We start from the raw sequence: 12,146 nt of genomic DNA, 5'->3' as shown, positions 1-12,146 counted from the left end.
CCCAGACCTTCAAAGCAGATCCTGCATTTTTTTTCCACAAGGAGTGTGGTCAAAAGCAGTTTCAGTCAGGACTGCAGAAGAAAGAGAAGGAAGAAAGGAAACAAAGCAGGGGAAAAAACATAAGTCTGTTTTATTTGGGGAGAAGAAATCTTTGCTCCTTTTTTGGGAGGGGGGGAAGAAAAGTGGAATTTAGAGCATTTGTGTTTTTAAACCAACAGGAACTTTTCAGTTTTATTTTATGGATCACCCGGCTTCAATCCCACTTGCTGTGCTCAGTCTCCTGTTGGTGTTCAGTCTACAAGGTAAGAGAGAGAATACATTGGAATAGGCGCATTCAGGATTCAGTGCTGTCTTGCTGTCTGGCTGCAAACTGCTGGAAAACAGAGCTGCTTTGTTACCTGTTGAAAAGGACAGGGATAATAGTTGGATTGTTTTCGAGAATAAGCATGAAATGAGTCAAAAGACCGTTTCAACCTTTTATATTTATTCAGTTAACCATAAGCATTTGATTTGGCTTTTTTTTCCAAGCAGTGTTTGCAACTGATTTAAAATGAGGAACATTTCTCCTATTTGTGCATGTTTATTGCTTCGTGGTTTTAAGTCCTAGATTTCGGAATTAACTTTCTGAGTTTCAGAGGCTTCGCTGGACTGTCGTTTTGTGGCTTTTAATACTTAACGTGTTTTCTTTTTTTTAAAATAGAGGTTGCAAGGAACATTACAGATGTCGGAAATTTGTTTAATTCAGACTGTTTTTATAATCTTGTGCATTAAAGGACCTCAGCATGTGCCCCTGAATTGAAGCTTAATTATATATTAACTTACTGTGTAGTCTTGCGAGAGAGTGCTCTCCATTTGTACACAGAATGTGTGTGCGTGTGCATTTGATAGAGGCAAGCATGCATTCCAAAAGGTTTTGTAAGTGGCTTTTGTTGTAAATGCAATAGAGTTGGTAGGTGATGCTGAACAAGATGTGACTCGTTTTGCCTAAAGCAAAAACTAATTATTCAAGTAGTGGTTTGTTACTCAAATGCTTCTTATCTGCGCGATACTGAGATAGCTTTTCTTTATTAGGTCTCAAAGATCAATCTCAAAAGGTAAACTGGTATGTCCACAGCAAAGCTGCCAAACCTGCAAAGTGCCTGTTGTAGTGACTCTGTGCTTGTAACGGGAGTTACACTGTAAGTGTCTGTTAGGTGCCCACTATTGGGTGGAGGGTTGAAGCAAAGTCTCTTTGGAGCTGAACTGGCTCCAAGGTGCCAACCTTCGCAAAGAAATGTCAGAATTTAGTCAGTCCTTTGTTGTGGTTTCAGTAGTCCAGTTCCTGATCCAGGTGGGTTCGCAGTACACCAGGGCACTGCTGATGACAGCCCAGCCAGCCTGGCTCATCGTCAAGACTTGGAAGGCAGACCGTCACAGGGGTGGGAATTCTTCTGTTCACCCTACAAGCCAAAGCCCTAACTGATAATAGGACAAGCAGCGGGAAAGCTTACCAGGCATTGCTCTCAGTTTTCATTGCTCTCGGTTTCTGCTGGTGAAACTCGAGCGCTACCCCAGTGCATACTCTGAAATCCCCAAGACTTAGCTCTTGCCAACCTGCACCTAATATTCTCCAGAATTAGGTAAGGCAGGATGTGTCCCTCGAGGAAGAGAGTGAGGATTCCATTCCATGCATGGAAATTTCCATATGTAGGTGGCATACATGGAACTCTCAGTCCAGCTAGATTTTCTTAAGCATGGTGATGGGCTTCCATGTGTATCAGACACTTAAGTGCCCGCTGTAGGGAGCCCGGTACATGCAGTGCCCATTGTAGGGGAGCCCGGTATATACAGTGCCCGCTGTAGGGGAGCCCTGTATATACAGTGCCTGCTGTAGGGGAGCTGTATTGCTTTGCTGATTGCTACTTTCCTTCTCTTCCTTCCCTCATTCCACAAGCTCTGGGGCTTGTAGATACCTCACATCATTGTCCAGGAAGATAATAAACTTCCTCCCAACTGACTGACGTCCCATAGACTACATCTTGCTGGACATTTGAAATTAGCACCTTTTGTCACCATGTCTGGTGCTTTGAAATATGCATTTGGAATGGAGGAGACGGCTGTGTTTTCTGTAAATCTTGCCCCACCCCCAGTCCCAATAACCCCCAGGGGAGACCACACGATCTTTTCACACACATTCTTTAACCATTTTGAATATTCAAAGTTTCAAAGTGCCTGGATTCCAGGACTTCATTGTGTGGTATATAATCTGCTGAACCCATCAAATATGGATTTAGTTACTCCCAAAAACTTTCCTCTGAAACCTTGATGCAGTTCTTTATTTTGACATTGGGAAGTAAATGTTCACGAATGAATTAATTGTGCCTTATTAATAATAAACTAGGGCTAAAATTAAAAAAAAATTATATTGAACAAGCTAGTTCAGATATGCACCACTTCCAATGCTATCTGGAAACTTTCAATACAATGAACTGAAAATCTCAGATTTTTTTTGTGAACTGAAACTCTGATAGAGAGAAATGGAAATCTCTGATGTAGGATCAAGTGACACTTTTTAATGGAAAACAGCAGAGATATTTGGGGAAAGTGTTATCAGAATCAGTTATCCAGCTTGCTTCATCCAGTTGTGTGCATCCCTCCATTCTCACCACAGGTCTACTGGTTTGCAGACCAACTTCGATTGGTATTCTCTGACACTGAAGTAGGTATCCACCTTACCCAGTTGTACAGCTACTAAAGTCAGGATCTGAATCCTCAGAAATGTTGACAGTGAATCTTAGCAATCGAGTGGGCAGGGTATGAAGCTTCTGGGCCAATTGCTAAGATCATTTTGGTCTAGAAAAGTGATATCAGCCTGTCCAGACAGATAAGTGCTGGGGGGAAAAAACCTGAAGTCCCCAAAATTAACAGAGCCCAATGTAGTGCCAAAAGTTTCCAAAAAAGATTGCTTGCCTCATAGTCAAAGCAAAATTTTGGCACTCAGACCCCGAGGGGAGCAAACCACTAGTCTGGAGAGGGTTACCACCAGCTAGGGTTCCTAAATACATTCCCTAAATGAGAAATGGAATGTTTTGGAATCCCTCAAATTTGACTCCAAGTCTCAAATGGTAATATTATTAATTGAGTGCAGGAGCAGAGAGGCTTTGGAGAACGGATAGAGTGAGTGTGCAAGACTATAAAATAATGGGACCAGAAATTTATAACAAACAGTTTGTGGATTTTACATTAGGGCATTGCATACAGGGATAAGGAAGTCATGTTAAATTTGCACAAGGTATTGATTAGAGCGCAGTGGAGTTTGGGGTTCGATGTTAGGCACTGCATTATAGTATGGCCATGGAGAGGGTACAGCAGAGATTCATCATGATACCAAGGTTGAAAAGTTGTTATAATATAATAATCCTTGGATTTGATATAGCACCTTATCACATCTTCAAGACTTCTCAAAGCGCTTCACAGAATATACTGTAAAGTGAATTGACTGTCTATTTTATGGGTGAAACAAAGCAGCCAATTGTGCACAGCAGTGGGTTGAGTGACCAATTTTATTATTTTTTAAGGAATTATTACCCCCAGGAATAGCATGCCACCAATCGACTAACAACTGAGTTCCTACTTACTGCGAGGTAAACAGGGGTGTGGAGTAAGGAAACTTGCCCAATATTTCGCCCTGCCGGGAATTGAACCCAGATCTCTCTCTCGCTTGTGAGATAAGTGCTCTAACCACTGAGCTACAGGACTCCACAGTCTGTGAAGTTCTGTGAAGACACTTGAAAATGGTTTCTTCTTCAGAGCATATGGGGAGAGGGGTAATGTTGTTGAAGTTTTCAAAATTATGAATGTTTTAGATCAAAGAGAGGCTATAAATTATGTATTACCACCAGAAGAAAAAAGAGGGAGGTTAGAAGACATTTATCTTATAAAATGGTTGAGGAGCATGGAAAGCTTTATCATAAGTTACTTTTTAAGCCGAGTCTACAACAGCACATTGGAAATGGATAAATACTTCAAGAAAAATAATTTTATGGGCTTAAGGAAAGAGCAGAGAAAATAAATTTAAATAATACTCCTTGCATTTGGCAAAGCTCCTTTCAAGTCAGGAGGACATCTGAAAGTGCTTCACAGGATTTACTGTGATAACTATATAATGACTATATTTTGTAGGCGAAGTGAATGACCAATTTTATTTTTTGGGGATTGTTGACCAGGACACTGAGTGAAATTTCCTTCTCTTTTTAAATAGTGGGATCTTTAATGTCGACCTGAACAGGCAAATATGTAGATTTGAGCATATAGTTACAGTAATGGAAACTAGCACTGGACAGATATGAGCCGAATGGCTTCTTTCTGTGCTGTGAATGCCTCATTCTACAGAATGAAAGAAAAAACAAATTAAAACGTGTGGCCAATTTCTAGAAGGTTGTTTCTGTGACATGCTAATTGAAGCCAGATAAAGATAGTTGCACAATCTGAGTTTTAGTTCCAGCTCTGCCGTGCATGTAGACACGTTGGCTTCTCTTGTTACAAGAGAATGTTCCTGTTTTGCCAGCTCTGTCAGTTTGATAATGTACAAATGATTTGGTGTAACAAGATAGCCCGCTAATAAAAGCCATGTAGAGTTTTTTACAGCAGTGCAGCATCTTATTGATTTTCTTGTTCTGTTATGTAAATGTTACAGTTAAAATATATATATATATATACATTTTTGAATCCTAAGTGTCAAAGTCACCAACTGGCCATAATTTTAAGATTATTTTGAAGCTGGCTTGATCTTCAGACTCTGCACTTCACGTTATACTTTGCAAACAAATGGCAATCGGTTTCTTTTTTGGGATTCTTCATTGTTTCTTATGAAAAGGTGAATGCTCCATTACTATGGATTTCAGCGAATTGTGTGGCGTTCAGCTCCCTGGTATCGTAACTGGCACAGCTTTGAAATGGACCAAAAGGAGACGAAGATTAAAGTTCATATACTCATCCAAATGAGAAATAATTCCCAATGGACCGTGCTACTTAATTTGTGTCATGCAAATGCTGCCTGAGGCTTCATCAATAGCACTGTTGTTACTGGGTTAAAATTATCATTATCTCCATTATCCAGAAACATAGTCACTGTTGCCAGAATCAAATGGCTTGTTCAGTGATTAAAATGAGAAAAATGGACATTATTGAAGCTGCCTCCTCACTTGTTCCTTGGACGTTATTAAAGCGAATACAATTTGACATCTCTTAGCACTTCTCTTGGTGAATTTAGGAGCTCATGCAAAAATTGACAAATGGATTTGCCCCTTTCCACTGTTCAGCAGAATGTCACCCTTCACATTGTCTCTGACACTTTTAAATGAATTTAGTGAATTAAAATTAAAATGTTGATAAAAGTTCACTTCAGTGCAAGTGGGACTTGCCCGTTTGAAGTTTCTCTATCAAATGCAAGAATTATTATCATCGCTCTGCACAGTTTTCTGCATAACTTTTCTTGCCTTTCCATCTCTTTTGTTTGCATTAATGACCAACATTTACTTTACGCTGTCACATTTTACACAAACATTCTTGAGTCTCAGAAGGCCCAAATATGTGGTTTCGAAAGTATGTACAATGGTGAACATGTTCCTTTAAATGTAGAACTGTTTTTCCTAATATATATAATTCATATCTCTTTGAGATCAAGCTAGCAGGTGCACATGCTATCTTGCCTCGGTAGTGCTCAGACAAGTAGACTCACAAACATCATCAACCTGTCCCTCTCCTCTGGCTCTGTTCCCATACCCCTAAAAACTGCCACCATCACTCCCACTTTGAAAAAACCCTCCCTTGATGCGTCGCAGCTATCAAGCTACCGGCCCATCTCCAACCTCCCCTTCCTGTCCAAGGTCCTTGAAAGAGTCATCGCCTCCCAGCTGCGCGCTTTCCTCTCCACCCATTCATTATTCGAACCCCTTCAGTTGGGTTTCCGTGCTGCCCATAGCACAGAAACCGCCCTGGTCAAGGTCACTAATGAATGCGACCAGGGCTCCCTCTGCCTCCTCATCCTCCTTGACCTATCGGCCGCATTCGATACGGTCGACCACGCTATCCTCCTCCACCGCTTGTCCTCCCACCTCAACCTTCAAGGCCCTGTCCTTGAGTGGTTTAGGTCGTACCTCTCCCACCGTCTTCATTTTGTTTCCACAAACGGCTTTTCCTCCAGCCCCCGCACTGTCTCGTGCGGTGTCCCTCAGGGCTCTGTCCTCGGTCCCCTCCTCTTCACCCTCTATATGCTCCCCCTTGGTGACATCATCCGCAGACATGGGGTTAACTTCCACATGTATGCGGATGACACCCAACTCTACCTTTCCTCCTCTACCCTCAACTCCACGACCACCGATGTCCTGACAGCCTGCCTGTCCGACATCGAGTCCTGGACGAGAGACAACTTTCTTCAGCTCAACGTGCGCAAAACTGAGGCCCTCCTGATTGGCTCACGTCAGCGCCTCCGCACCTCAGGCGCTGACAGCATCAGCATCCAAGGCTGCACTCTCCACCTCTCAAAGCCAGTCAGGAACCTCGGGGTTCTGTTCGACCCTGAGCTGTCCTTTCTTCCTCATATCCGCGCCACAACTGGCACCGCCTTCCATCACCTCCGGAACATCGCCAGACTACGGCACTACCTCACCCCTCACGCTGCTGAAACTCTGGTCCACGCCTTTATCACCTCAAGGCTGGACTATGGGAACTCTCTCCTCGCCGGCCTTCCCGCCACCTCCCTCCACAAGCTGCAGGTCATTCAGAACTCTGCAGCTCGTGTACTGTCCCGCACCAGGCTTCGGGACCACATCACTCCCACCCTCGCTCGCCTCCACTGGCTCCCCATCCCCCAGAGGATCGAATTCAAGATCCTCATCCTCACCTACAAGGCCATTCACGGCCTTGCTCCCTCCTACCTCTCCGACCTACTATCCCCCTACTTACCTGCCCGTACCCTCCGTTCCTCTGGCTCCGGTCTGCTCCACATCCCCCGCCCTAACCGCCCTATCATCGGTGGCCGGGCCTTCAGCTTCTCAGCCCCGAGGCTCTGGAACTCCATCCCCCAGTGCCTTTGCCTTGCTTCCTCCCTCTCCTCCTTCAAGGCCGGTCTCAAGACCTTTCTCTTCGACCGTGCCTTCAGCTCCCCTCTCAACTCTCTACTCCCTCCTCGCTCCCTCCCTTCCCTCCCCTCACCCTGACCACTTCCCCCCTGCTCGGGTCCCGACCCATCTGTCCCAACGCATTGGGACGTCCTCCCGACGTGAAAGGCGCTCTATAAATGAAATCTTGTTGTTGTTGCAATGCCATATCTCACCAGAGCGGACAAGGTTCCTTCCTTCAAAATTCTCAGATTAGGCAGTTTTGTAGCAAATGGCAGGGGAGCAGCTTGTATCAAGAAATGTCCTTTTTCTCAGTGCAGTGGAAGCAATGATGGCATTCTTACAGGAGGAAAGAAGAAAATAAAGCTAACTTCAGTGTTGAAGTCAGAAGACCATACATGACGAGAAATCACTTCAAGTGACCCCATTCTGAATTTTATTTCCTACATGCCCTGGCGAAGCTCTCCTCCTTTTTGAATAATGCCAAAGGATGTTTTGAGTCCACTTGAACAGGCAGATAGGTTTAACATTTCACTTGAAGGACAGTATTTCTGACAATTCAGCGCTTGAGATCCACTAATGAATTGGATGTCAGCCTTGAGAATGAGTTCAAATTCCTGATGTGAGGCCTGAACTCAAAATATATTTCTACGCTCCGGAGCAAACAATCCCCTGTGCATTTCTCTTTCCACTTTAAGTGTTTGACACCCAGAATTTGTCTCCCATTATACTGTCCTGATGACTATTGTTCACTGCATTGACTAGGTTTTTATGTTTTGTACAATGGTCTAAAGAACCCTTTATGATTTAAAAATCATGTCTATTCTAAATCCTGTGGAATGTTTGGTTATTAAGTTATAAATGAATGTAGATGATAAAGGAATGATGGCTATCCGAATGTGATTGTAAGGTGGTTTTCTGAGGGAGGAATGAATGTGATTAATTTTGATTGTTTGCAAAAGCATTTATTACATTGAAATGTTCAATGATGCATCCAAACAAGAATACACACTCCAGAGCTACTGCATAATGCTTATGTAATTGAAATGTTCAGATGACTTATATGGGCATGTGTTTGTGGTGTGACACCATCTTGATGAAAGGAATAAAGACAATAATGTAAATACTCCAAGGATATATCATGATTGCCAACAATTGATGTCAAGATTACAGCAAGGTCAATGCAGTATTTCTTGGCACAAAGCAACCAGCCAATGATGTTTAAAGGTGAGAACATTATTGACTCTGGTACCCACCTCATGGCATATGGGATTGCAAAAGAAATAACTTGAATTTTAAATTGACCATTTATGCAAGCAGAGTCCCACAATGGAGGACTATACTGGGTGAAACTCCCTTAACTTTTCAAATAGTATTAATGGATCTTAAATATCCGGATGAACAGGCAGACGGCCCTCAGTTCATCTGAAAGATATCATGTCCAATAAAGCCTCTGAGAAGGAATCCAGTTAATCCCCTTTTTAAATCCAGGCTTTTTAAATTTCAGAATCAGCTCTTCGGATGGCTGGAAGTGCATGACAATGACAGACTGCCAACATCACTATAAATGTTCTCTTCCTCTGCATAATCTTTCTGCGTTTGAGACAATCACTCAGGGAGTTGCACAACCTGCTCCAAACCAAGCCAGTATTGCTCAGTGTGAAAGAAAATTGATACAGATCAACGTGCCAGACGACTGTTTCTGAAATCATACATTTCTATCATTAAACCTTTTGGCTGCTTTCTGACCATTTATCACAAACATTTTTGACATACACTGTAAAGAATGTTTCTATGGTGTCTCTCTGGAACAACTAATTTTATTTATATTGTTGGGATGTAAAAAAGACGTTGAAAAGCATTTTGGCAGCAAAGTGTCCATTCTTTTGTGATCTCATGGTGGTTGGGTGAGTGTTTTTGCAATCTGTATTTTTGCATGTCTTTGAGATATGCTCCAGGGGTTAGTATGCAGTATGTACTTCTGAACTGTAGAATTACAAGTTCAGTCTATTTGTAATTGACATTCACAAATTGAATTGTGTTTTCTTTTCAGCATATGTAAATCAAATGGATCACATCTTAGTTCAAAGGAATCAAAAGCCATCACAGTCATTTTGTTTGACCCAGCTCCCCACTACAGTACCACATTTAGTATTGCTTATTATTGTACAAGGTTAGAAGTATCACTGGGATCAAGTTGCACAGAGCTCTCTTTTGCCTGGGCAAAAGCATTTGAAAACAGACGGATTAATCCAGATTTCCATTCTCCTAGATTGCATGGTTTCCAGCCATAAATTTTACTGGAGTTTGGCGCAAAACAGCTGTGATGAAATCTTCACAGCGTTGTGACTCATGAATAGGTTCTGCACCTCAACTTCATTATTCATGGATATTTTCCCACAAAATATACAGTCAATTCACTTTAGAGTATATTCTGTGAAGCACTTTGAGACGTCTAATGACGTGATAAGGCGCTATGTGAAATGCAAGGATTATAAAAATAATCCTTGCATTTGATATAACGCTTTTGACATCTCCGAGACGTCTCAATGCACTTCACAGAATATACTGTAAAGTAAACTCCCTCCACTGGATTTGTGGGTGAAACGTGGCAGCCATTTGTGCACAGCAGTGTCCCACGAACAATGGATTGAGTGACCAAATTATCCGACAATCCACTAACAATCGGGTTCTTACTTACTGCTAGGTAAACAGAGGCACGTGGAGTAAGGAAACATGCTCAATGTTTCGCCCTGCCAGGAATCAAAATCCAGATCTCTTGCTTGCGAGGCGAGTGCTCTAACCATGGAGCTACAGGACCCAAAATTATTATTATATGGATGTCATTTACATTGATCAAATCTGGTAAATCGATTTATAAGCTTTATTTGCCTGTTTTAAATAACATACCCCGCCACTGGATCACTAGCTGTTGTTGACAGATTGGTCGTAGTTGGAATCGTTGCATGTGGTTCCTGGCTGCGTGACTGGCAACAATAAAGGCTGCAGATGAAGGACTTTAAAGTAAAGCAGGTTTTTTTTCCCTAAATACATATCCATAACCCAAAACAGTGTATTTTTGAAAATGTTCAGTGCCACTGCAAGTGGTTACTCGCGTAAAAAGAATTGTTTCTTTCAAAAGAAGACTGAGCTCATGAAAATCAGGGCTTTGAGTTCAGTGTAGGCAATGCAGTGCTGGGGTAGTGCTGCCTTGTTGCAGGTGCCATCCTACAGATGAGGCGTTAAACCCAGGTCTTGACCGTCTGGTTAAGTAAATGTTAAAGATCCTATTGATCCTATCCTATCTCACTATTCAAAAAGGAGTTTTTCCAGCGATCCAGTCAACATTGCCCTGGATAAAATTGGTCTTTCACTTCACAGCTGTTTGTGGACATTGCTGTTTACGAAATACACAGTCACTGCACTTTACAGTGAATTCTGTGAAGAACTTTGGGACATCTTTTTGATGTGAAAAACACAATGTGGATTATCACTATTACTAGTAGTACTAGTACTTACTATGCAAGGACTATTACTAATATATGTAGCACTTAATTTGTTGGTTCAAATGTGTAGGTTTTTTGTTTCTCCTTAAAAACACTAAATACTGTATGTGCCAACATGTATAACTGGGTGAGTATGAAGGTACAGGACACAGTTGGAAGTGTGCCTTTATTGCATTGCTCAGTGGATAATTGTGTAAATATCTCCTGCTTTGTTCTCCGGAGCAGGATTACTTTTGAAGTGAACAGTGTATTTTAATTGTGGCCCATGTAACTTGTCAAATTGAAGGAGGCACAATCTCAGTGAGGAGTCTTCAGACGCTCTTAAGTGCTTGTTGCAAGTTTAGAGGAAATCGCTTGAGATTCGAAACGTAAATATAAATCTTTCTTCATCCGAAGGATTGTGGAGTTGAATGAGTAAATTGTCCTGACAGAAGATTGAGTATCTGGCTTTGATAAACCACAATGTTTTTGTGGTTTTCTCCCCTGCTTCCCCCCCAAGATTTAGTACTGCGTCTGACAGTAGATCACAGATACGAGATCCTTGCTCCACTCGGCTTTTTACCCAAAAGTCATCTTGGCCATTGATGTATTTAGCATTTATTCTGTTGGCCTTTATTCAGTTCATACCAAAAGAGTTTGCAAATATTTTGTGACCCTTGTTAAAAAATTGTCCTCAAAGGGCCCCAAAATAGGCGCATCCTCTCGACTTGAAGGATGCTATATAAATGTAAATTGTATTGTACAAATAGCAGAATTGAGCATCGCTTATCGATAATTAATCAGGAAAAATCAATTGTATCTACATTAACTTACCTTCACTGATATTCTTTCCTCTTACTTATTTTCTTTGATTGCAGTGAGAGCACAGACTTACAGTGAGTGCTGTTCAAATGGAATAAGATTGGCTTCAGAGACATTTGAATGTGACGCTCTGCCCCAATCGGATTTGCCTTACTGCAGGTATATCTTTAAATATTCCATATATTCCAAAATGTGCCTTTTAACATATAACTAATAACACAGATATGTGCCTGTGTTTTAGCTGTTGTTTTGAAGCAAAGATTTTTATTGCAGCAAATACTGTGCTAAGAGTGAGCGTTATTAATTCCCACCCTGATTAAAAATAATTGTTTAGTTTGTTAGGAATTTCCTTCAGTTACTGAACAAAAACAACATTTAGCCCCCTTTCACGTAGGATTACTTCCAGCAAATTATCCCCTGAAAGTTAAACTACTGCTGTCCTGACAGAATGTCTGTCAGACATCAAGTCCTGGATGAGAGCTAACTTTCTTCAGTTGAACTTCAACAAGACCGAGGCTCTTCTGATTGGCTCCTGTCAGCGCCTCCACACCTTGGGTGCTGACAGCAACATTGTCCATGGTTGCACACTCCACCTCACTGAGCCAGTCCGGAATCTCGGTGTCTTGTTTGAGTCTGCTCCAAGTGCCCCCCACGTCCCGTTCCATCATCTGCGGTCACACCTTCAGCCTCTCTGCCGCATCTTTTGGAACGCCATCCCATAGTCCCTTCGCCTCGCTTC

At 42.0% G+C, this 12,146-nt stretch overlaps 1 protein-coding gene across 2 annotated transcripts in view; it reads left to right on the top strand.

The window, feature by feature from the left end:
• The first annotated feature begins 217 nt into the window (after positions 1-217).
• The window catches only part of fbln1 (fibulin 1), a 49,200-nt gene continuing 37,271 nt past the window's right edge, over positions 218-12,146 (top strand). For both annotated transcript variants that reach the window (XM_007894693.2, XM_007894694.2), the window contains exons 1-2: positions 218-302; positions 11,464-11,566. In XM_007894693.2, coding sequence (XP_007892884.2) covers positions 239-302; positions 11,464-11,566 — 167 coding nt within the window. In that variant the 5' untranslated portion in view covers positions 218-238. The remainder of the gene's footprint in view (positions 303-11,463; positions 11,567-12,146) is intronic.

This window comes from Callorhinchus milii, unplaced genomic scaffold (assembly GCF_018977255.1).
Source record: "Callorhinchus milii isolate IMCB2004 unplaced genomic scaffold, IMCB_Cmil_1.0 Scaffold5, whole genome shotgun sequence".
NCBI lineage: Eukaryota > Metazoa > Chordata > Chondrichthyes > Chimaeriformes > Callorhinchidae > Callorhinchus > Callorhinchus milii.
The sequence above is the reverse complement of the archived record's forward strand: the minus strand, read 5'-3'. Positions and strand labels throughout refer to the sequence as shown.